The following is a 23,035-nucleotide window of genomic DNA, read 5'->3' as shown; positions in this document are numbered from 1 at the left end:
GTCCGCACACATGTGTAATGTATGTATAATGTATCGATGTATATATCCCTGGCCGTCCGCCGCTGCCAGCCCAACCGCCGCCAGCGCGAATTCCGCCGGTGCATCCGCGGCGATCACCAAAGACGTTGGCCGCTGGACAATTTTTTGTACTCAGCCATAGAAATCCGTCCCCGTAGCTGGCAAGCATCAACACATTCTTCCAGCGCCAGCCGTTACCGTAGTGCCTGCAATGTTGGTGGACTTGAACGTGCCATGGCCCCAGAAGTCGTACGACGCCAAGCCCAGCGCGCAGGACCTCGACCAGCTCAAGCGCACGCTCACCACGCTGCACGCGCTCGGCTACACGCACGTCGCGCTCAACTTCACCGTCCCCCACAGCACCAGCTTCCCCAAGGCTAGTGACCAGCTCAACCCCATCGACCTCGCCGCGCTCGCCGACGTCCGCGCTGCCACCGGCCTGCGCCTCTACACCCGCCTCACGCTCGTCGTCGACGACCCCGCGCGCGGCCAGGCCCTCGCCCGCGTCGCCGCCGCCTTCGACATCGTCGCCGCGCTGCCCGTCTCCGAGCGCGGCCTCGCGCTCGCCGCCGGCGGCCTCGACGTCGACCTGCTCACCTTCCACTACGGCCAGCGCCTGCCCGCGCTGCTCAAGCACAAGACCGTGTGCGGCTGTGTGCGCGCCGGCCTCAAGATCGAGCTCGTCTACGCCCACGCCCTGCGCGACGTGCCCGCGCGCCGCAGCTTCGTTGTCAACTGCAAGACCGTCATCCGCGCCGCGCGCGCGCGCGGCCTCGTCGTCAGCTCCGGCGCGCGCAGCCCGCTCGAGTGCCGCAACATCCTCGGCGTCGCCGCCCTGCTGCGGCATATCGGCCTGAAGGACGACCGCTGTTCCCGCGCCATGCGCGACCTGGCCAGCCTGGCCCTGCTCAACGGCCGCCTGCGCTCCAAGAGCTACCGCCACACCGTCAGAGCGGCCCCCGTCCCCAAGCGCCCGCGTAGCCCCGACGCGGGCGCCGCGGACAACCACAAAAAGCCTAGAGACGCCTGACCGTTACCTAAGCCGGAGTTCTACATACAAATCTGTATACTACACTTGCCTGCCTGCGCGCGCCCGTCGCTCGCCGCCGTGCTAAACCCCGGCGGTCCCTGCGTGCTGATCGGCCCCCCCGCGGCGCTTTGCCTGTGCGCTTCCGCCTATGCTGCCGCCGGTCCCGGACGCGACCTCTCCTGCCCCACGCGGGACAGCCCTGCGCGGCCGCGCTCGCGTCGTGTTTTAGTAGTTGCCCGATGCGGAAAAGAGGCGGTAGACAGTATAACAGCGCCTGGCCAGGCGGTTTTTCGCGTGTGGATCAGGTTCCGTTTCACAGTCAGCAAACTCAAAACGGCCAGGCTTGCGGGAGCAGCCAAACACTGCATTCAGTGGTTTCCGTCACGCAGAATTCCCCTGTTTGAGGCAATTCGGGCGGGGCCATATATAACAGAGATGTGTAGCAGGCGAGCCACGGGCAGCGGGTGCAGGAGCAAGATGGACGCGCACAACAACTTGCCGCAGATTAAGTCGATCTGGATAGATGAGGACGAGGAGGCGGAGAAGCTGTACGGGCTGCAGGCGCAGCAGATGATGGACTCGGACGACGAGGAGCTGCTGGGGGTGGTGACGCTGAACAGCGAGCAGCCGGTGCTGAACAACAAGACGCGGATCGAGCTGCCGCCGCTGCCGCCGTCGGCGTACGAGCTGAAGAAGTCGCAGAGCGCGATGGACCTGCTGGCGCGCAAGAAGCAGAAGTGGAAGCAGTTCTTCCTGGGGCGGCGGGAGGCGCGGGGGCGGATGAGCATCTCGGTGCCCTTTGCGTTCCAGCACATCAGCCACGCGGACGGGCGGCTGTACGAGGAGGAGGCGGCGGCAGAGGCGGCGGTGCCGGCGGGCGGGGGGTTCAGCAAGGCGTTCGTGACGGACGCGCTGCCGCCGACGGCGTCGCCGCTGGAGGACGCGCGCGCGCGGCGCAGCGTGTCGTCGCTGAGCGGGCGCTCGTCGCGGCGGACGTCGCGGGCGTCGGCGTCGCTGAGCACGGCGCGGGTGGTGTCGACGTCGACGATGGCGACGTCGGTGCTGGAGCTGGCGGCGCGGCCGCCGGAGAAGCTGGGGCAGCTGGAGCGCGCGCACCTGGAGGGGCGCATTGGGCGGCTGCCGAGCGAGAGCGGCTCGATGGACGAGCTGCAGCGCTACCACTTCCCGACGGTGCGGGAGGAGCCGCCCGCGGCGTTCGAGACGCCGCGCGTGCGCGGCGAGGACAAGTTCGGCTGGGACACGCCGGACAACGCGCGCACCCTGACGGAACACATGCTGGAGCAGCTGCAGGGCTCGCCCGCCGTCCCGGCGACGGTGGGCACCCCGCGCCGCAAGTCGGACTCGGCCCTCACGCCCATTCTCTGCATGAAGGAAACGTTTACTGAGTCCCAGACGCCGAACGAGCGCCGCTCTGTGGACGACGTGCTACTATACTACCACCAGGGCAGCGAGACCGACTCGACGCTGACTGGGCCGTCGAACCGGTTTTCGTTCGTGGGCGGGTCGCCCAAGCTGCCACACCCTCCAGCCGTGCACCGGGAGGGAGATGCATACATGTGAGGCCGTGCCGCTTGTTACATAGACACTCAGTTAACACTTACAAAACCGCTTATGTCATTGGATCTTCAATTCACTGCGCAGCTACGCCCCGTTTCCGATGGATTAGGCCGTCTTGCCGTGCCGTTTGGCGCACGGTGCCGCCATGCCGCCTATTTACCTATGTAGTCTGTGAAATGTCATCTGCACACGTGCCTGCTGCCGCACTTCGCTCCAGCTCATCCAACAGGACGTCGATCTCGCGTCGGCAGTTCACAAGTCGCACCACAACAGGCAAACATCGCTGGAAGTGCTCTTGACACATACGCAGACTGGAAGGAACGGACAATGCACCTCCAAACATGTAAAGCGGGGTTTTCTGCCGGCGCTGCGCAGCCTCCTTCTTAGACACATCCTTGCGCCGGTTGTGCAGCCCGCCCTCTGTCGCCTGCGTTTCATCTTTGTCCGCTTTTGCCCCTGCGTCCTCTACGATGACGCCGTCTTGCTCAATCCGAACAAATCGCGTGCCGGCAAACGTCTGATCCCAGTAGTCCCTGCCGTAGGAACCCCTCAGCGAGTCCTTGTTGTGGTAGTTGGCCCGACTAAGATTGTAGAAACCATCTGCCATCTGTCCCTGCAACCGGTCTAGTAGGACATCATACTCGCTTAGCTTCTTCAGTAGCCCAATGAGGTCATCATTGCCCACCACTTGCCGCCCCATTACCTAGCGGGTGTGTCGCTGCGCTGGTTCGGCTTATTGCGCGGCCTTCCTAGAGTGTGGCTTTTAGGCTGGATTTGAAATGTTAGTGCAGATTCCGATTACCACGATACCGACGGCAGATCGCAGAACGAAGATGACAGACAGGTTGACACAGCTGCAGCAGTGTCTGGACCAGATTGTCGAGCAGTTTGGCTCGGCTATTACATATGTAGATCGCAACCATGACTTTGAGCCTCATAACGAGCTGGAAGACAAGCTATCAGACCCCCAAGCTACGATTGCTGCGGCCGAGGACTTCGACAGGAACATCGATGAGCTGACCACGGATATGATCCTCAAAACGCGGCAGATCATCAAACTCATCGACTCGCTGCCGGGTGTTGACGTATCAGCGGAGGAGCAGCTGAGTCGCATAGATTCGCTGCAGAAGAAGCTCATCCAAGTGGAGGGGGAGAAGATAGAGGCAATAAAGCGGAAGGAGAGCCTTACTAAGGATATTGAGGAATTAATTAACGAGTTTACAGAAGGTATTGCGAATTCGCGACGGCTAAACAAAGCCTAGTGATGCCGGATATGTAGGCTTCGGCTATATCTACACCTAGAAAAGCTTTACAATTAATCGGTGTATCCATTCCGAAAACGTTTGGAATGTGTTCGCAATCTGCAAGGTCGTGAAGAGCAAAGCTGGCAGATACTGGACTATCTGCAGGTTACCATGCGAACAGCGGGAGAAGACAATGTAATGTATGAACCATCCGGCAACATACTCGAACGAGTTGTCCCTGTATAGGGCTGACCGAAGAGTGGTTGGCTCAAATGCCACAGCGGGGTCCCAGGGATTCCAGGTAAAGCAGCGGTAAGTAAATAGCAACCACCACCAAATAACGCTTAGAAGTCCTGCTACCCAGATACAGTTTTGGAGTTTATTTTCCGAAATGTGGACTAACCATCTTAGGTAAGGGACATCGCCCGTTGCGTTAAAGTTTTTAACAAAGTAGTCATACTTGTATTGCGCGTGGATGTACGCCCAGAACTTTGCCGGAAAAGACAATCTCGGCAATTGCATCGTCTCGTTGTGCATCATCTCGGAGGAATCCACGTAGAATAACGAATACTTGTGCACTGGAGACGCAAGGCAAATCACTTCCTGCTGGTACAGGGCCCACTCCGGCAGCTTGACGTCGTGGCTCAGAAGGGTGCAAGACTGCCCCTTGTTAACTAGGCTGAAGTGATGCAAAACAGGCTTTAGGTCCTCGTGGTATTCTGCATCCTGAATATCGACCCGCCATGTCTCATCACTGTCCCCACTATACCCGCTGTCGCCAGTGCAGGAAACCTCCTGATCGTAATCTCGCTGACTTACAGGCGGCTTCGCGGCGGACGCTCGCAGCAACTTGCCCGTCTGAACATGCCTTAGCTTGATCAAATCGCCATTGCGGACGGGTTGGGTACTGTTTATGATGTCATCCATTGCCTCATTATACACTGGTTCCACCGTCCACTTGTTGTTCGCGTCCTCAAAATCATATAAGGTGATCTGTTGCTCTTCTGACCCGCCCGGATAGGTTAGCTCATGCGAATGGAGGTACCCGCCGATGGAGCTACTGTGGCGAATAACCACCCCACTTCCATAGTACACACTGGCCGGCTGCACCACCTGATATCCGTCCAATTGCGCCTTGAACAACGTAGGCATGTAGGAAGAATCACGCGAGCTGTAACTAGGTGCCTGTAAGTGGCTATGGTAGCCTAAAAGAATTATGGATAGCGGCACCAAAGTTAGCAGCGGCAGCCTTATCAGGACATGTTTCCACACAGTCCGCGTCGATACCTCCAGATCGCCGATCAGTTGGAATATATGGGCGGAATTCAAGAGGAGAACCCACGCCCAGGTACCCAGGCCGACAAACTTTGTGCCCGCAGCCAGGCCGCTGCAGACCGCCACTGCAGAGAGCCGTAGCCACCACGCTTGTCCGAACGGCTCCTGCAGCTTGAAGCTCTTCCAGTTGTACAGTATGATCGCCAGGAACATCGCATGGTACATCTCCAGCGATGCGTGCACTGCAGCATCCCGGAACACCTCCAGCAACGCAATGCAGCCCACCGCCGCCCCCGCCCATAAGCGCTGTATCCCCGCACACCGTAGGCTCTTGTACAGGTACTGCAACACCACGCATGCCGCTAGCAGCGCCAGCCGCCGCAGGCCGATGAGCCCCAGTCCGAGCCTCGCAAGCACGTGCAGCCCGAGCGGCGGTCGCACCCCGATGTGGAAGCCGCCTAGTCGCACCGCATCTATTTCTTCCAACATCTCTGTTTCGGTCCCGCTGGCCGCCAGCCCCGCGCAGGCCGCCAGCCAACCGCTACAAAGCACGTACAGCGCCGCGAACGCTGCGGGCCCGCACCACACCACCACGCCCTGCTGCTCCATCCGCTCGCCCCTCCACGCCTGGTACACCGTGCTCGGCAGGTACGACCGGAACGGGCCGTTTTTGCTCACCACCTGGGCCTCGCTCTCCGCTGCCTCTGGCACCGCTCCCATCGCCTCACCGCTCTCTGCCATTGCTCGTCCGGCTTCCGGTGCGGCCCGTTGTCCATCAAAAGCGTATCTGACACATTTGCGCGTGTCCCCTCTGCCTGCAGCACGTGACCAATATCACCAACCTTCACGCGTCTGTGCTTGGACCTACCTCAGCGTATCGATTCGCCGATCCCGCGTCGCGCTCGCGCTACCCCTAACAGCCCCTTTGCGTTTGTAGTTGCAATCTTGTCTCGCCGTTGCTGTGCTCAAAACTCCGGATCCACAGACACAAAACTTGCTCTTTATACCTCGCACAAATAGGAAGCCACACAGTAAGGTGCAGCCGGGGGCAGAAGTTGCTAGTATCTGAGGCACTGAAGACAGTTGCAGGTGGAATCAGGATGTTTTCTGTGCCGCACTTTGATGATATGGAAGAGTTGTATTCTGCCTACAGGCCGATCACGCCCTCCCTATCCAATAGCCGCCCAAGCCACTCGGAGCAGCTGAAATACTCCACACAGCCCACAGAGCGGATACCGCTTCATGACTTCCGGCGAGACTCGCTAGAGCTCTACGGGTTGAAGCCGAAGCACTATTCGGTGGAGGACGCGGAAAGCGAGCCGGCGTGCGAGCCGGCTCCGGACAGCAGCGATACCGGAAGCGCGCCCCTACAGCCACGCTGGAAGGACTGGATCCTGGAGAAACGGCGGGGGATAGAAGAATTGGAGCGGCAGCTCGACAATTTCAAGCTTAACGGCACAGAGAACGAGATCGAGGAGGGATCGGAGGACATGCGTGCGAAGTACAAGATGTTCAATCCGCCAGCGGAGTACAAGTTCTCGCCGTTCGAGGACCACAACGAGGAGGCGGCGGAGGCGCTGAGCCATGACGACATCTTGAGCAACATGAACCACAACATACACCGGTCGCGGTGGGCGGCGGACAAGATACGCTCCAACATCGACAAGTTCTTCCTGAAAAACTCGGAGTTGCTGGAGGAGCCTGAGGTGATCCCAGGTGCGTATCCGCGCGACGTGGTGTATATACCGATCCCGGTAAGGGGCGAGGGCGACAAGGAGAGGTTTGAGGGCGACGAGTACGACAAGCACGTCGGCCCGATCATCTATCTCAGCTACGGGATACTCATTCCGGCTGCTGTGAAGCTCTGCTCCTTCACCCTGTACCACATCGTCTCCTTGTCGCGGCGTGACTATACCTTCAGTTCGATCTGCCTCGAGTCCGAACCCCTAATCATCGGGCTTGATAAGGTTATCACGGGCCTGCTCAGTTTGTTTGCCGTGCAGCAGTGCCTAGACTACGTGATCACGTTCCCGCTAGCGTGCCATACCAGATACCACCTGTTGAAGTACGGAATCGAGATAATAAGGGATGGTGGATCGGATATAATCTGGAGGGAGTACAGCAGAGAGTTCCTACGATTCCACAACCGTGCCTTGACGGAGTTTCGACAGAAGCTACAGAAAAAGATATGGTTTAGTGCGCTAATTATTGCTGCATTTGGGCTACTGTCTGCCTCCTTTGTGTCGTGGATCTACGCCGTCACCGTGACAGAAGACAGCTTTGGGACATGCCTCAACACGATCCTTTTTGGCAGAGCACAGCTTGTTGCCATAATCATCTGCTTCCTCGGGCAGACATGTTATGACCTAATGGCGTACATCAAGCACTTCATCGGCGAATACGCTGAAGATACGATGGAGATGCTAATGAAGAAATTGGACCAGTACAAGCAGGCACAGCAGGATAGGAAACCGGTCGAGACTCGCCATGTGAGTCAGGGAACCGAAGAAATGTCCGGAACAGTAAAAGGAACCACTGATGGTATTAAGGAGCAGTCAAGTTTAAGAGGCTCCGCCAAGAAAAGCAAACACGATGTCTTGCTGATATCGACACCCGATAACTCATCATCCGTTGTTTACCACCCACAACCATATGTTAGCCCCTTGAAGGGACGGTCCAGCCTCAACTCTCGCTCATTGCATTTGGTTGATCCTGCATCGCCTCCTAACACCAGGCGTAAAAAAGTCCCTGACGCCAAGTCCTTCAGAAAAGCGTTTGCTGGCAAGGCGCAAGAGCGCATCAGGTGGAGGGTTACCAAGGTTGAGCGCGATTTGCTGGCCATATCCATATATATGGTAAAACTCCCATTTCGGGTGGTTTTCCTTCCTGCTCGGATGGCGATGCGGATCCTTCCATGGCGTCTATACATCTCGTTCAACAGAGGTTAAATAGCTTTGTACAGGCGGTGAAATTGGTACACCTGCTTTTCTAATATTTCATGCTTTTTAGCCCGACCCTATACTAATGAATATTATTTCCTCTGTCCAATTATGTCTGGCGAGACTTAAACGGCAAGCACCCTTCCGGATCTGGCGCGAGCTTCTACAGATCTGGGGGATGAGTTTTTGTATCATGTGCAATGTATATCAGACATCATGTCCAGATTAATTTGGGTCTTCGGACCTGGCTGACTACTGTTGGGCACGAGGCGACGGAATGTCGAAGCTGCAGGAGCTCGAGTCAGTGCCCGTGCCTGGTGTCGGACTCTGCATAGGACCGGATCTCTTAGATCTAGCGTCAAACCATAGCGTCATCTGATTAGCAAGCCGCAATAAATTATACTTTCAGAATTATTATTCCAATATAGTTCCAATAGTGTAGTGGCTATCACGTTGCCTTCACACGGCAAAGGTCCTGAGTTCGATCCTCAGTTGGAACATTTGATTCTTTTTTGCACTGGTTTTCTCAACGTTTCTGGAAGCGTGGGGAAGAGGCGATCCTCAGAGGGCCCGCAAGAAGCTTCGGCCGAGACAGTAACGATGTTTGGCGAGGTTGTGCTGTATCACAGTTGAGCTCTAGGTTGCACTTTCGGAAAGAGCGCTACCGTAGCTGCATGAAAAAAAAGTAAGGCTCATCAGTTTATGCAGAGGCAAGAATAAGTTTGGTAGAGCCTTACTTCACAAGCGTCGCTCTAGCGAGCCATATTATTCTATGGCCGGCAAGAGAAGACCGAAGAAGGCCAGAGCTCCATATCGAAAGTACGTGGCGGGTCAAGGGTTTGTGCATACCTACGGGGTTTCCAGTACTGAGAGTTCAGCACACGATGAAAGCGGTTTGTTCCCCGCAGACAGTGGGGTGCAGGTATCTGACGATGATATTGCGAGACGACTTGTTGATATGACACTTTCCGCAAGCGCAGCGTTTGCCGGTGGAGCGGCACCCATACCGTATCCCGGACACTCAATGGTGCTTCCCTGGGAGCTGCAGTTTTTGGTTCTGTCCAAATGCAAAACTATTGAAACACACTTCATGCAAGTGTGCAGGCGGTGGTATATCATGTGTCTGCCATTGATCTACCGAGCACCAAGGCTCTCCAGCAAGAACTTCTACAAGTTTGTGGAGACACTGGTGGCAGCCCGTAAACAGAATTACGGGCAATATGTCGTCGATCTCGACCTGTCCATGATTATCCAGAGCGGCAAAAACAGCTTTGTCGCGAAGGTCCTTCGCCGTTGCTCGCAGCACCTGGAGCATTTCACGGCGCCGCAAACGAGCTTCGGTATAGCCCCATTGATATCTTTACGGTCGTGCTCCAACTTGCGATACCTGGATCTTGGTCTGCTTTCCGAGACTGTAAAGCTGAAGCAACTATTTGAGGCCATCAACGGGTTCCAGCACTTGACCCATCTGTCATTTCCGCGCTCTTCGATCGCATGCGAGGGCTTCCGAGAGGTGGCGTGGCCCCAGAGCCTGGTCTACCTGAAACTAAGTGGCGGCATTACCAACGAGTTCATTAGAGAAGCCGCGTTGCCGCACACTATACGTACACTTGAGTTTTCTTTTTGTCCTCAAGTTGATGAGCATTCCATCTACATGCTGCTGTCCAAGACTGGCGAATCGCTGGAATACCTACGTTTCTACTATCCAATGCCTGCTCTCGGGGATAAATCGCTGGACTACGTGTTCCGCTATTGTTCTAACCTTCTCGGGGTGCAGCTTGTAGTAGACTACTGTTCCAAGTGGGCTTTCTCAGAGCACCTGCTCTCGCCCCTTGCGTATCCGCGACCGCTGCGTTCCATTGTGCTTGAGTCGAGTGGCTCGCTGGGTCTGAGCTTCAAGATACACCCCGATGACATCACAATCGCAGTGGCAGAGGACAGGCTTCCCTGTATACGGGATGTGCGAATTTCCAGCAGGTTGGGATGGGATAGTCACAGCTCGGACGTAGAAGATCTAGTCTCGGTTCTGGACGACCGGGATGCCAACCTGTATGTAAAATTTTAGCACAGCATCCTTACACAATCAACCGCTACACACAATTGCAGCCCGTATTTGCATGTCGCAAGCAGTTTACTTCAGCCACTTCCTGGTCACCAACCAGGTGTTCTACGTATGTGTCTAATGTTGCGGCGCCCAGCGCAGACTACTAATAAGACTGCAGCGAACACGCTACTCATACGCGCTGGTTAACCTCAAGCCCCTCGTGCCGGGCCATGTGCTTATCGCACCCCTCCGCCCTACGTGCGTGCGTCTGCGCGACCTCACCCCTGAAGAGCATTCGGACTACTTCCAGACGCTGCAAGTTGTGCACCAGTTCATTCAGGCCGAGTTCAAGGCAGCGGCGCTGAACATCGCGATTCAGGACGGCCCAGAGGCAGGCCAGACCGTCCCGCATCTCCACACGCACCTGATTCCCCGCTACGCGGACAACAACATCGGCGATGCGATCTACGACCACCTCGACCGCTGGTCTTTCGAGGACCAGCTCGCCGACTGGCAGCGCCGTAGGGCCGCGTACTGCGGCGATGAGGCCGCCCGGCGCGAGCTCGCGAAGCCCGACGACGTGCGCAAGCCCCGCACCGCAGACGACATGACCGCCGAGGCCCGCGCGCTCAGCGCCGGCCTCCAGTCGTTTCTCGCCGACCACCCGGCGCTCGCTCCAAAATAGACTTCTGCTATATATATACAGACTCGTTACGCAGCGTGACGCTGCTCTGCCCGCCACTTGGCAACCTTCTCCTTCCGCTTGCGTTCCCCGCCGAAGAACGACTTCTTTCCCTCGCGGATCTCGCGCACCGGCCCGCCCTGCCGCAGCCGCTCCACCTGCTGCAGAATGTAGCGCCGCTGCTGTACTGGCACGCCCTTCTCCTTGAGCTTAGGCCCGTCCCACATGAATAGGTTCTCCCACTTGTTCTCGTATAGCTCTGCGTGCTCAGAGCACTGCCGCCCTATCTTCGCCAGGAACGTGCTGACGTCGGGAATCTCGCTCGTCGGCTTCGGCACAGGCCGGCTCGCCGCCCGCGCCAGCGCCGCGCATGCATGGAACAATCTGGTCTGCAGCATCCTGGTGCTAGTTGCAGGAGTGGGATGGCGATCCAGCTACGACAAAATTTTTAGCGGCGGCGCCGCCTACCGCAAATACGCTAGACGCTGCAGCGATGTCACAACCGCCTCTCGACGAGCTCCAGTGGAAGTCGCCCGAGTGGATCCAGTCGTTCGGGCTGCGCACCGACAATGTCCTGGACTACTTCAGCCAGTCGCCGTTTTTCGACAAGACGTCGAACAACCACGTGGTGAAGATGCAGCAGCAGTTCTCGCAGCAGATGCCGCCGGCGCCGCAGACCGCGCGGCCTAAGGCCGCGCCCAGCGCGGAGCGACAGGCCATCTGGGACCGCTACCCCGCGTACGCGCTGCTGGAGCAGGAGCTGGCCAAGCTGAAGGGCATCGAGTACGTGCTGGCTCACGTGCGTGAGCCGGACTTCTGGGTCGTGCGCAAGCAGCGGCGCGCGGGAGACCGCGTGACTGCGCTCAACGACTACTACATCATCGGCGCGAACGTGTACCAGGCGCCCACGGCGTACAGCGTGGTGCAGAACCGCCTGCTGTCGACCGGCTTCCACCTGTCGGCCGCGCTGGGCGCGATCCAGCGTCTGGCGCGCTTCCAGCCTGGCCAGGGCGCGGCCTTCGTGCCCGTGGAGCAGAACTCCGTGCAGCCGGCCAGTGGCACGACCGCGTCTAGCGCCACTGCGCCAGCGCTGACCGCGGCGCTGGACGGCGCGACCGCGGGCTACTCGGACGTGCTGACGCCCGAGATGATGGACCGCCTGATGCTGCAGAGCCTCAAGTCCACGCCTCTGTATCTCTAGCTACGTAGCCGAAGCAGCTTTTTCGCGTATAAAAGCGGGCGTTTTCCCGCGGCGTCCCGCGCCTCCCGCAGCCACCCCCAATGCAGGTCCTCTTCGTTCTCGCACAGGCGCTGCTCTGCGCGTTCGCGCTCGCAGACCCCACCGTCACACACCGTGTCTTCTTCGATCTGCAGCACGGCGACGAGCCACTGGGCCGTGTCGTGCTCGGGCTGTTCGGCGACGTCGCTCCGCGCACCGTCGCCAACTTCGTCACGCTCGCAAAGAGCCAGGACGCCTCCGCGGGCTACATCAACTCCACGTTCCACCGCGTCATCCCCAACTTCATGATCCAGGGCGGCGACTTCACCCACGGCACCGGCGTGGGCGGCCGCTCGATCTACGGAGCCACCTTCGAGGACGAGTCCTTTGCCGTCAAACATGACAAACCCGGCCGCCTGTCCATGGCCAACCGCGGCCGCGACACCAACGGCTCGCAGTTCTTCATTACCACTGTGGCTACGCCATGGCTGGACGGCCGCCATGTCGTCTTCGGCCAGGTTCTCGACGGCATGGACGTTGTGTCCGCGGTCGAGGCTGTCCCCAGGAACGCGCGCGACGTCCCGGACATCTCCGTGCGCATCGTCGCCTGTGGCGAGCTGCAGGACACGCCGGCGGACGCCACGGGCGCCACGCTGGAGACTGATGAGCTCTAGCCAGCCCTATGTACCTTCTACGTAGACCCAGATCGATCACGTGATCGCCCTTTCTGGCCAACCAAAAGGGAACGAAAAAAAAAGAGTGGGTGAAAACTTGTTAAACCAGTGTTTATCTCAGGCATTAGCTGGCCAGTGTAAGCTGTGTTTGGTTTGTTAGAGCTTGCGACTTCTATAGGGCTACAGCTTAACCTCACAGCAGGCGAGTTTACCGGGTTTTTCGGATTTCGGTGCGCGGCGCGTTAGATCAAAAAGCCAAGACAGCGGGTTTATTTGTTTGCTGTCACCAAAGAATCTCAGGGCGTCTGGTGCGCGAGAGTGTTTCTGCGGGGTCTGGAAGACCGATGGGCGTTGACATCCGGGGCAGGAAGATGAAGAAACCACCTGCGTGCGTGCAGTGCCGCAAGAGAAAAATCGGGTGCGACCGGGCGAAGCCGCTCTGCGGGAACTGTGTGCGGAACGGCAAGAGCGACTGCTTCTACCCCGACATTCCGGGGGTGTACGCGCAGAGTGGGGGAGGCGGCGCGACGCCGCCGGGCAAGAGCGCCGAGCTGGCGTCTGTGGAGCAGATCAGGGAGTACAGCGCGCGGCTGCAGCAGCTGAGCATGCCGCCGCGGCCGGTGCCCGCGAGCCCCGCGCCGGCAGAGCCCACGGTGTACGTTCCGAAAGTGACGATGCTCCCGGCGGTGGTGCGGCGCTACGACTACAGTGCGGCGGGCGAAGAGCCGCTGACACACGTAGTGCGGGGCCCGGCGATCTTCGACACGGCGAAGGTGCCGTACACGCAAGACGAGATCATGGCGAAAGAACTGGACTTCCTGCGCGGCCGGCTGCTGGACTTGCAGAAGGCGACGGGGAAGACCGTGCCGGGCCTTGGCGGACTGCGCGGGCGGCCTGGCAGCGGGCGGCGCGCGCGCTCCGACACGATTGGCGCGGAGGATGACGACAGCTTGCTGGACGGCATGGACGGCCACTCACTACACAGCTCGGGCAATGGCGACGGGCCGGCGTCCTTGAAGAAACGCAAGCAGGATCAGTTCGACGAGTTCAAGTCGGTGGACCCTTCCTTCCTTGATCCGAAACAGGTCCTGCGCGTTCTGCTGAACAAGAGCGCCTTTTTCACGCCCACCGTTCCCATCCCAGGCAATGAAAATCGTCTGTTCCATGTTGGGCACTTGGCAATGCACGACGATTACCTCTGCTTTTTCCACAATAGGCTGTACGATATCATGGCGAACACGTTACCGGAGCGCCTCTCGCAGCAGCAGCAGACGAAATTGAAACCGGTTGCAGAAATGGAGCCGTTACGTTTTCCTCCCAAGATGCTATGTACACACTGGATCAACTACTTCACAACGCAAACGGATGTTTCCACCCTAATTCCTTTCGTCCAGTCGTCCGATATCATACAATCGATAGACCAATGGTTTCCGCAAAAAGATGTGACCTTCAGAATAGAGTCCATCTCGCTGGACCAGCTGGCAACGTTAGGGCTGATCACCCTTTTCCTGCTTTTCTGTTACAATTCTCTTTCTTCAACAGTCTTGGTGCCGTTGAAGGATGATGAGATGCATAGATACGAGCAGCTGCGGAGTTACGTGCCTCAACTACATGCCAATCTGAAGAGTATCATGTTGCTTGTGTGCATGGGCGGATCCACCAATCTTTCCCGTAAATGGAAAGTGCGCCTTCTACCCTTCATAGCGGTCATGAAGTTTTACCAGACTCTTTCGGGGTGGTCTCCTAGCACTTCTCACTCCACCGATTTTGACGAGGACTTGAACTGGTCCCTGGACCTGGGCATAAATCACGAGACTCAAGACCAGAATGCAATTATCATTTGGAACTTTGTCTACAAAAATTGTTGCTGGCGGAAACTGATACATGGAGAGCTGCCATTGCCGCTTTTGTCAAAGCTTTCAGGTTCATCGAAGATACTGGATTCTTCGCTATTACAGGATTACGACTTTCTCAAGACGATAATGAAGCTGTTGCAGTATCTGCACAGCAGAGAGGAAACCCAGAGCGTTGCTAAATTGCAAAAGCTGAAACTAAAGTGCAAGGAAGCATTGAACAACGCCTCCCAGCGCTGTTACAATGCACAACTGATGGTCAGCCATGTTGTGGACACGCTGGTATACCGAAATATGGAGTTATTCGTGGACGTTTACACTTTACTACATTATGAGTCGATAGGCGATGTTGAAAAATATAATGAAACCTTCAAATCTTTCATCCAATTCCTCCAGGAATCTGTATTCTACATTTTTTCTGGGTTAGCCAACCTAAAGTTCGCTGGCTACGAGTATATCTTCCACCTCCCCACGTTTACCATCCTGAAGAATATCCTCCTTATCCTGTTTTCTCTTACAGAGAGAACTCGCCTCGGCGTTGGTAAGGATACTCCTGAATTAGCTCAGATGAATGATACACTGATAACCTTAATCAGAAAAATCTGTATGCTCATCAGCGATTATTCTAAAAACTGCAAGAAGGAAAACCCGGTAGTTACCGACATCAAAGTCATAGTTGCCACCTTGCTGGAGGCCAATTCATACGACCACCCCGCCGTCCCCAGCTCCTTACGGAATGGCATTAAATCTTTGGATATTCTGAAGATTAACAAGAATGTCGCGAAATTGCGCACAATGTCGGAGACATTAATAAAAACAGATTTCTACGAGAAAAGGGGCCCTTTTGTGCCTGAGTCGTTGCCCACGTTTGGCGTTACCGCTGGAAATTTTGATTCTGTGTATCAAGCCTTCTTTCAATAATGTTATACTATACCGCCGGAAGAGTTTTCATAAACCTTGTATTATACGTCAATCAAGAAAATATAGATCTCTATAAACGTATCTTAGCATATGCAACTCTTTTAATAGTTGTACCACATGCTTTAGTGTACTATCCCAAGCGCGGTTTCACTATCATGTGAGATCAGTGCCCGTGTAATGTAATTTTCTTCGATGTAGAAAGCTCCATCGTAGCTGACCCGTAAAGCTCATCGAAAATTACAGGCATCAATACTCAAATACATACTACGGAATCTTTTGATAAAAATGCAGTTCAGGAGGTGGCTGACCAGATCTAGGCCTACTTTCAGCAATCTTTCTGAGCTTGTAGTATGCAAAGAAGGGACCGGTGCTGGTCCATTTATCGAATTACCAGAGTTTAAGATCCTCGAAGATGCTGTAGTGCTCAAAATTCCAGCCGCAAGTGTTGTATACGGGCGACTCGAGCAACTTGGTATGTTCAATGTGCCTTCTGGAGCATCGCGGCCCTTTATCAAGCTCGAGCATATGCGAAATGGGTTTACAAAGTTCTGCACGGGTGTCGAGCCAGTCAACCTTGTGTGCAGCTCCCCTGCACCAACGAATAACCTCAAGGTACTCGAAGTAAACTATGAAGACGAAGCGTGGGTGATAAAAGACGCAGGGTCACGGATTCTTTCGTACAGCGGTAACATATCTGTCGAAGAAGATAAATTGACAGGCCGTGGCGTTGTAGTACTTAATGGGCAGGGCCCCATATATGAACTCGACTTGGGGAAGTGCGATGAGGTACTCCTGGCGCCCGAAAGCGTATGTGCCTACACTGCGGATACTAGTTTGCAGCTGGTTAAGCTAGATGCGCTTCTGACGATTTCAAAGGCGGTGAAGAAGTACGGCCAGTTGCTCTTCGGCAAGCACTACGAGGGCATTCTCACTGTTCTTACACGAATGGCGAACAAAGATAAGATCTACTATCGTGCCAAGGGCCCCGGAAGGCTACTCCTGCAGACCCATTATCTACCTGGATCTCAGGAGTACTCAACAGCGGAACTTCTCCAATCAATGAAATGACTATAAGTTCACAGTTTAGTGACTGAATATAGGAGATCACTACTCAAAGATATATATTACTATATCCTACAATTGACTACAGAATGTATAACCGAACATAGCGCCCAGCTGCGCTCCAACTACCAAAGGAATGGGCCATTCCTGCCAAGGCCTGTCCCAGTCAAGAGGAATAGCCAAGCAGCTGATCCAGCACCCGACTGCAATCGAAATGAAGTATTTCTTGAAGAAGCCCACCTTGAAGTCGCTGTTGAGCACGGAGTACACTGCTGGGTACGATAGGACGCAACAATGGAGCGAGAGGAGCCATGTTTTGTCAAGCATCTCCAAGAAGGGCGCGCCAAATAGCACGACCAGCAGCATACATGGAATTGTTAGAAGTATGCAAGTTACACCAGATACAGCTAGCAAGGCGTAATTTAGCTTCAGAATCTTATTTCCATACACAGTGGCAGGATTAAACTGTAGGGCCAAATACAGAACCTGGCAAGGAACTAGCAACCATGTACATTTACGAACATCATATCCATTCGAATGCTTTATAAACCAGTAAGAAAGCACTATGAGGTGGAATGGTATCGTTTGCCATGTTCGCCTCACATAAACTGGCGGACTGCCATGCTGGGGCAGGTTCTTTGGCAGCCTGCCAGTCCGCGATAATGCATCGTCATCGGAAAATGAAACAAACTTCTTCTTGCCCACTGGTCTCTTCTTAGTAGTCATTCCTGGTCTGTGGAAGTCACTTGATGCTAGCAGGTAGTGCTCACCAAGTATTTAAATTGTGGTAGGAGCTAACTATTGATGGTTTTTTTTTCTATGCTCGTGTTAAGTATATAGCACTAGGATAACTAAAATCTCGCGAACACGAAGGAAGGAAGTCTTTAGTAGATAAGGGCTCTTAGACGCCACTAGGTGATCTTATTTAGAGATGTTAAAGAATATTCAATATCAATTAGATCACGCCAGATTTCAGCATGAGCTTGCCGGCCTGCTTTACTTGCCATGGTCATACGGGTGGGAATTGACAGCGTCGCAAAGCGCTTCAGAACAGTAAAATCAAGCATGGGCCTGAGAATGTGGCCCATTTGATAAAATGGGTTTTCTAGGCGCTCCATGCGGGGATTCAGGCCGCAAAGTTGGACCTCTTTATCAATGAGCTGCTGCTGAATGAGGTAAAGACTTCTGTATGAGGCTTCGCTAAGTGGGACGACTTTGAAGATCGTGCCATCAGCCTGCGATCCAATGCACTGGAAAGACGGCATGTAAATACCAAACCCACGACTAACCTTCCCGAATTCGTCATTTTTCTTGATTAACCGCATGCATGTGTTGGTGGAATGCAAATTAAAACTAGTACAGTGTACCAATCGCTGCCCGGAGAGGGAATTGGGCTCATCGGGTGCATACTTGAGGACGTGCATAAGATTGTTGCGGTCTGTAACGAGAAAGTATACGTCTCCATTATTGACGAGAAACTCCACACACATAGTTTCCAGTTTGGAGACACTTTTGCCAAGGGTTAGCATCCTGTAGGGTTCTGCGTCAAACCCAAGGAAGCTAAACCCCTGCATGGAATCACCAATAATCATTAAATTACCGAAACTCTTAGCATCGGTAATAAAGACAGGCATATCCAAAAACGCGACTGGTACTACCGAGTTATCTTCTTGGATATCTCTAACCATTGCCTTGGAGCTTTGGCTGATCATGAATCTGCCACTAATCTCACAGACCGTGGAGACGGTGCCTCTAATATCCTCTTGGAAAATATCTTTGAATTTGTAATTGGTATCCGGCTTCCCGGGTTCCGGAACTACCTCGGTAATATCATACAGGTAGAAAGACCCCGTACCGCCAATATCCTCGTCTCGGACATATGTATTACCCACGACGAGGTACTCACGTCTGCGCTTAGTGTTAGAGTTTAGCTGAATCATCATGGTACGCATATCATTTATTAGAGAATTCTTGCCATATTCTATTTTGTCAATTATCTCCCATGATTTGGGGGATAAGAGGATGATACCTGATTGGAAACCCATAGCATGGATCTTATCTGGATTGTAACCAACCAAGGGCTCGTCTTCTTCACTTAAGGCAACATAATCAATAGATTTGGCATATGAGACGATAAATGTTTGTGTGCGTTCATGGTAAGTTATGTTATTAAGTGTTTGAAAGTCTTCAAGTGGATCTTCTAGATATATCTTTGCCAATGACATTTTATTACCATAATATCTGTCCCGATCAAGATTAAGGGTCATAATACGTGCATTCTTAACATCATCAACGCACATTACGCTGTTCTCCCCCCAACGGGTCATAGACACGAGTGTGATATTGGCGAATGGGAAGATGCGAGGAACGGAATTGTCTTCTTTAATTATAATGTAAGGCACAGTTCCTGTTATGAATATAACAGAATAACCGTTATAATCTTCAATGTAATGCGCGACTCGCTCTACTCCCTGAACTCCCTTTGGATATGCATTCTCTGGTGCACCAGTTATCAATAGTTCATGATCACACTTAATAAATCTATCCGGATTATCAATGCATTTTCTATAGAGATAAACCTCGCCTCCAAATGTTAGGATAGTCAAGTATTCCTGCTTATGCTTATGTCCCAATCTACTGATGATCACCTGTTTAATAGAGGGGTCAGGGTTAATATCCTCAGGCAGTTGGTACGTGCTAATGAAAAGCTTCTGTCGGAAATCATCAATGCCATTCAGTTGGAATATACGGTCGTTGTGATCTTTTGTAAAGAAAACAATTTGATTGTCTGCTGTAACAAAAGTGAATAATAGCTGGGGTTCCTCGGACTTTTCCAGACCATTAATATATTTGTTGCACATATTACTTTCCAAGATTACCCCAAATGTAATAATAATCTCCTTTAAAGCATCAGGTAGAACTGTCTTAACAAACTTCTTCTTATGCTTGGGTTCGAGCTCATAAATCTTGATGTCACCCTTGGAGTTAGTTAACAACAGGAAGGGGTCTTTAATACAGACATGCACAACTTCAAAGTCAAAGTTCATAGTCATCATACGTTTAAAATTAATGTCAAAAAGATGCACACCTTTGGAAGTTACCTGTACAATCCTCTTCCCTCCACCAGTGACAGCGGTGCTCACAGTGGTGTCATTTTTCCGGAAATCAGCCGCCTTAAATGGTTTAAAGTCTCTATCAATAGAATAAATGTCACTCCTTGTTTGCGAGGAGTCCGTCGTGACCAAGTACTTGTCCTTTCCCTTTATCTTGAGATTCCAGATTTGCGTTACAGAGATGAATTTCAGGGCTTGTTGCACTGTCGGGACAATGGTGTTCTCTAAAATAGTCAGGTGAGACCCAGTCCCGTTACCTGATGTCGCCACTATAGAAAGTTCATCCTTATTTGGATTAGCCAGTTTGGCTACTGTATGCTCAATCGAGGAGGCTTTACCCACTGCCAAGGAGGTTACAGGCCCTATATTGAGTAATCTATCAAGACACTCGATATCAAACGGGGATTCAGTCTCTAGGTTCTTCTTTTCTTTCTCAGCGTTGTTCCCATAAAGCTCCATATAGTCTTCATCGGTTTCCAAGGTCTCAGAGACGGTGCCCTTGTGTTCGAGAGACGATTTCAAGTTGTTCAAACGCACATGCATCGCATCTCCCGACTGAAAACCAATAAATAGCGACCCGGTCTCCAGATTCATATTACCACATATAGATGTCGGCATCATATTGCGTTTAAATATCTCATTCACGATAGGAAGTTGCACGCAGTTGAATGTGGTCAGCAGCCGACCCTCCGCTTCTATTATTACATTGTACATGCGGGCCTTCTCATCCATCAGCAGCAAAATATCGCGCCCATTTGACTGCGTGGCAAAGTAGCATAAAGGCTGCTCAAAGAATGCTTGGAGCTTCGAGTTATCCTGGATTCTGGTATTGAGTCCGCTATTGCTGAATGCGTTCAACGAGATTGCACCCTGCAGCGCACCGGTATTGTCGACATACAGCAGCTCGTTCACACCCGCCAGCACACACCCATTTGAAAGCGGGATGATCGTGTGTAACGTGTTGGGGAGGCCTTGAAGCATATTGATCACTGTGGACTTCTCGTCGTCCAGGTCGAGCGACAGAATGATAAACTTCATAGTCTGCCGCGTGAGCTTCTCGTTGCCACACCACGACAACTGGGGCTGATACAGAACGCCGACCGCGGACTTATTGAGCCCGCGCAGAAAGCGCATGTCCTTCACGTTCTTGATGTCCGAATGCAGGTGCGACGCAGGCATCACCGTGCTCGCTCCGACTAGCCGCCCATCCGCGTCCGTCCGCGCGCGCTTCGCAGGATGCTCCTCTTCCTCTTCGGCCTCCTCTCCCTCCTCCTCGTGGCCCCGCAGCGGCAGAACGGCCAAGCAGTCTCCGTTGTGTACCAACAGGCATCGCGCCGCCGGCTCCTGCTCCAGCCGCGGCGCGGCCCCCACTGTCAGAGCGCTCAGCTCCTCGAACTTGGCATCGTAGTAGTGCAGACTCTCTGTCTCCAGCGTCTGGTTTTCTGCGTCGAAACGCACGATCGACACCCGCCCGCGCCCGGTCAGCACCGCCAACCGCCCCAACCCGCTCTTATGCGGAACAAGCGACAGCCCGTGGACTCGCCCACTTAGCTTCCACTCATACGCAAGCACCAGTCGGCCCTCGTTGTCCTTGTGGAGGACAGAGAGCAAATTTGTGCGAGTAATTATTAGCTCTTCCCGCAAAGTCGTCGTGAAGTGCCCTGTGACGCTGTTATTGACAACTGTCGCATTGATAACTTCATCGAAGACATTCATCGACCCAAATTCTCCCAATTATACTGCTATTAGCAACTTTTAAACCTCCTACGCCGCCCTCTTGGCTCCTTACGGGGTAAGCATTACTGCTCTTTGCACATTTGCTTCTAGAAAATATTTCACCATCTAAAAGACAGCAGGGAGTATAGACTTAACCTCCTTCACTACACTTTCCCGAGTCTTGCAGAGTGCCGAACGACTGCTTAAAGAGGTTATTGAGGGCAGAAATGGATGGAACAGATAGAAAGTTTACGATTGTGCTGAAATTGGGATCGTCATCACTAGTTGATGAGAGCACCCTCGAGCCCAAGCTGTCGATCATGTCGCACATCGTCGAGACGGTGGTCAAGTTGCGGCGGATGGGGCATAAGGTGGTGATCGTGTCGTCAGGGTGCATTGCAGTGGGCCTGAAGACGGTGGGGACTGATCGGCGGCCGAAGAAGCTGTCGCAGCTACAGGCGATTGCGGCTGTGGGTCAGGGCCGGCTTATTGCGCGGTGGGACTCCCTCTTCAGACCGTTCAACGAGAAGATTGCGCAGATTTTGTTGACACGGAACGACATAGTTGACTGGTCGCAGTATAAGAACGCGCAGAATACGTTCCACGAACTGCTGGCGATGGGCGTGACGCCGATTGTGAACGAGAACGACACGCTCTCAATCAGCGGAGTGAAGTTTGGGGACAACGACACGCTGAGTGCGATCACAGCGGGGCTGATCGGCGCAGACTACCTGTTCCTGATGACGGACGTGGACTGCCTATACACCGACAACCCGCGGACGAACCCGGATGCAAAGCCGATCTTGGTGGTGCCGGATCTGTCACAGGGACTGCCCGGCGTGAACACCTCTAGTGGGTCCGGTTCAGGTGTGGGCACCGGCGGCATGGCGACGAAGATCCTTGCTGCAGACCTGGCAACGAACGCCGGGGTGCATACGATTATTATGAAGAGTGAGCGGCCCGTCGACATGGTGCGGATCGTGGAGTTCATGGAATGGCGCGAGCAGTGCACTGCAGTTTCTGCTGACGCCGAGACCTTGCAGACGGACGAGCTGAATTTGTTGCAGGAGCACGGCGTCCCACTACACACGCGCTTCATTGCAAACGTTTGGCAACCATCCTTGAACAAGCGGGAGTTCTGGATACTCCACGGTCTGGTGAGCTGCGGCACGGTGATCATAGACAAGGGGGCCTACAAGGCGCTCACCCGCAAAAACAAAGCTGGGCTTCTCCCAGCGGGTGTCATCGCGGTCGAAGGCTCCTTCCACGAGTTGGAGGCAGTCGACCTCAAAATCGGTGTGCGCAAGGCCGATGGCTCGCTCGACGAATCGGAACCGCTCCAAACTGTGGGTAGAGCGCGTTGCAACTATAGCAGCGTGGAGGTTGATAAGATTAAGGGCCTCCAGAGTGGCCAGATAGAGACTGTTCTTGGGTACATTGACAGCGAATACATCGCGCACCGTGAAAACCTTGCCTTTCCTCCCCGTTAGAGAACTATAAATGCTTTGATATTGGCAAGCACAAAGCCAGGAGAATTTAACTGATTGATAGATTTAAAATTATAAAACTGTGTTACCACTACCAACGTGGACCAGATTTCGATACAAAGTGGAGGCCAGATTACATCCGCTTTGTAACCTATGCAGAAATAAAGGATTCTCGGATGA

The 23,035-nt window shown here is 54.0% G+C and overlaps 16 protein-coding genes and 1 non-coding gene across 17 annotated transcripts; 12 read left to right on the top strand and 5 right to left on the bottom strand.

The window, feature by feature from the left end:
* Window positions 1–229: 229 nt before the first annotated feature.
* Window positions 230–1,048, top strand: RPP1 (RNA-binding RNA processing protein RPP1; the record flags this gene model as incomplete). Its single annotated transcript, NM_207849.1, has 1 exon — window positions 230–1,048. One exon carries the CDS (start codon window positions 230–232, stop codon window positions 1,046–1,048), a length of 819 nt encoding a protein of 272 aa, NP_982496.1.
* A 435-nt stretch (window positions 1,049–1,483) lies between these two features.
* Window positions 1,484–2,629, top strand: GIC2 (Gic2p; the record flags this gene model as incomplete). The annotated part of the gene is made up of 1 exon (NM_207848.1): window positions 1,484–2,629. The coding sequence occupies one exon, from the start codon at window positions 1,484–1,486 to the stop codon at window positions 2,627–2,629; it is 1,146 nt and encodes a 381-aa protein (NP_982495.1).
* Window positions 2,630–2,786: 157 nt separating this feature from the next.
* On the bottom strand, window positions 2,787–3,326 carry VMA22 (Vma22p; the record flags this gene model as incomplete). The annotated part of the gene is made up of 1 exon (NM_207847.1): window positions 2,787–3,326. One exon carries the CDS (start codon window positions 3,324–3,326, stop codon window positions 2,787–2,789), a length of 540 nt encoding a protein of 179 aa, NP_982494.1.
* Window positions 3,327–3,405: 79 nt separating this feature from the next.
* SRB7 (Srb7p) lies at window positions 3,406–3,888 on the top strand (the record flags this gene model as incomplete). The annotated part of the gene is made up of 1 exon (NM_207846.1): window positions 3,406–3,888. The coding sequence occupies one exon, from the start codon at window positions 3,406–3,408 to the stop codon at window positions 3,886–3,888; it is 483 nt and encodes a 160-aa protein (NP_982493.1).
* A 36-nt stretch (window positions 3,889–3,924) lies between these two features.
* PMT7 (putative dolichyl-phosphate-mannose--protein mannosyltransferase) lies at window positions 3,925–5,886 on the bottom strand (the record flags this gene model as incomplete). Its single annotated transcript, NM_207845.2, has 1 exon — window positions 3,925–5,886. One exon carries the CDS (start codon window positions 5,884–5,886, stop codon window positions 3,925–3,927), a length of 1,962 nt encoding a protein of 653 aa, NP_982492.2.
* Window positions 5,887–6,245: 359 nt separating this feature from the next.
* AGOS_AAL051C (AAL051Cp) lies at window positions 6,246–8,093 on the top strand (the record flags this gene model as incomplete). The annotated part of the gene is made up of 1 exon (NM_207844.1): window positions 6,246–8,093. One exon carries the CDS (start codon window positions 6,246–6,248, stop codon window positions 8,091–8,093), a length of 1,848 nt encoding a protein of 615 aa, NP_982491.1.
* A 418-nt stretch (window positions 8,094–8,511) lies between these two features.
* AGOS_t0005 lies at window positions 8,512–8,584 on the top strand. The gene has a single exon. It is a non-coding gene; the product is annotated as a tRNA-Val (tRNA).
* Window positions 8,585–8,856: 272 nt separating this feature from the next.
* PFU1 (Pfu1p) lies at window positions 8,857–10,149 on the top strand (the record flags this gene model as incomplete). Its single annotated transcript, NM_207843.2, has 1 exon — window positions 8,857–10,149. The coding sequence occupies one exon, from the start codon at window positions 8,857–8,859 to the stop codon at window positions 10,147–10,149; it is 1,293 nt and encodes a 430-aa protein (NP_982490.1).
* A 52-nt stretch (window positions 10,150–10,201) lies between these two features.
* On the top strand, window positions 10,202–10,813 carry HNT2 (bis(5'-adenosyl)-triphosphatase; the record flags this gene model as incomplete). The annotated part of the gene is made up of 2 exons (NM_207842.2): window positions 10,202–10,255; window positions 10,307–10,813. The coding sequence occupies 2 exons, from the start codon at window positions 10,202–10,204 to the stop codon at window positions 10,811–10,813; spliced, it is 561 nt and encodes a 186-aa protein (NP_982489.2).
* A 26-nt stretch (window positions 10,814–10,839) lies between these two features.
* On the bottom strand, window positions 10,840–11,208 carry FYV4 (mitochondrial 37S ribosomal protein mS41; the record flags this gene model as incomplete). The annotated part of the gene is made up of 1 exon (NM_207841.1): window positions 10,840–11,208. The coding sequence occupies one exon, from the start codon at window positions 11,206–11,208 to the stop codon at window positions 10,840–10,842; it is 369 nt and encodes a 122-aa protein (NP_982488.1).
* A 95-nt stretch (window positions 11,209–11,303) lies between these two features.
* Window positions 11,304–12,011, top strand: MED6 (mediator complex subunit MED6; the record flags this gene model as incomplete). The annotated part of the gene is made up of 1 exon (NM_207840.1): window positions 11,304–12,011. The coding sequence occupies one exon, from the start codon at window positions 11,304–11,306 to the stop codon at window positions 12,009–12,011; it is 708 nt and encodes a 235-aa protein (NP_982487.1).
* Window positions 12,012–12,091: 80 nt separating this feature from the next.
* Window positions 12,092–12,703, top strand: CPR5 (peptidylprolyl isomerase family protein CPR5; the record flags this gene model as incomplete). Its single annotated transcript, NM_207839.1, has 1 exon — window positions 12,092–12,703. The coding sequence occupies one exon, from the start codon at window positions 12,092–12,094 to the stop codon at window positions 12,701–12,703; it is 612 nt and encodes a 203-aa protein (NP_982486.1).
* Window positions 12,704–13,047: 344 nt separating this feature from the next.
* RSC3 (Rsc3p) lies at window positions 13,048–15,477 on the top strand (the record flags this gene model as incomplete). The annotated part of the gene is made up of 1 exon (NM_207838.2): window positions 13,048–15,477. One exon carries the CDS (start codon window positions 13,048–13,050, stop codon window positions 15,475–15,477), a length of 2,430 nt encoding a protein of 809 aa, NP_982485.1.
* Window positions 15,478–15,762: 285 nt separating this feature from the next.
* Window positions 15,763–16,545, top strand: AGOS_AAL058C (AAL058Cp; the record flags this gene model as incomplete). The annotated part of the gene is made up of 1 exon (NM_207837.1): window positions 15,763–16,545. The coding sequence occupies one exon, from the start codon at window positions 15,763–15,765 to the stop codon at window positions 16,543–16,545; it is 783 nt and encodes a 260-aa protein (NP_982484.1).
* A 66-nt stretch (window positions 16,546–16,611) lies between these two features.
* Window positions 16,612–17,265, bottom strand: GPI11 (mannose-ethanolamine phosphotransferase GPI11; the record flags this gene model as incomplete). Its single annotated transcript, NM_207836.1, has 1 exon — window positions 16,612–17,265. The coding sequence occupies one exon, from the start codon at window positions 17,263–17,265 to the stop codon at window positions 16,612–16,614; it is 654 nt and encodes a 217-aa protein (NP_982483.1).
* Window positions 17,266–17,450: 185 nt separating this feature from the next.
* Window positions 17,451–21,368, bottom strand: CFT1 (cleavage/polyadenylation factor CFT1; the record flags this gene model as incomplete). Its single annotated transcript, NM_207835.2, has 1 exon — window positions 17,451–21,368. The coding sequence occupies one exon, from the start codon at window positions 21,366–21,368 to the stop codon at window positions 17,451–17,453; it is 3,918 nt and encodes a 1,305-aa protein (NP_982482.1).
* A 227-nt stretch (window positions 21,369–21,595) lies between these two features.
* Window positions 21,596–22,858, top strand: AGOS_AAL061C (AAL061Cp; the record flags this gene model as incomplete). The annotated part of the gene is made up of 1 exon (NM_207834.2): window positions 21,596–22,858. One exon carries the CDS (start codon window positions 21,596–21,598, stop codon window positions 22,856–22,858), a length of 1,263 nt encoding a protein of 420 aa, NP_982481.1.
* Between the last annotated feature and the right edge of the window lie 177 nt (window positions 22,859–23,035).

Source organism: Eremothecium gossypii, chromosome I (genome assembly GCF_000091025.4).
Source record: "Eremothecium gossypii ATCC 10895 chromosome I, complete sequence".
In the NCBI taxonomy this organism is placed as follows: Eukaryota; Fungi; Ascomycota; class Saccharomycetes; order Saccharomycetales; family Saccharomycetaceae; genus Eremothecium; species Eremothecium gossypii.
This window is presented reverse-complemented; position numbering and strand designations above follow the sequence as displayed.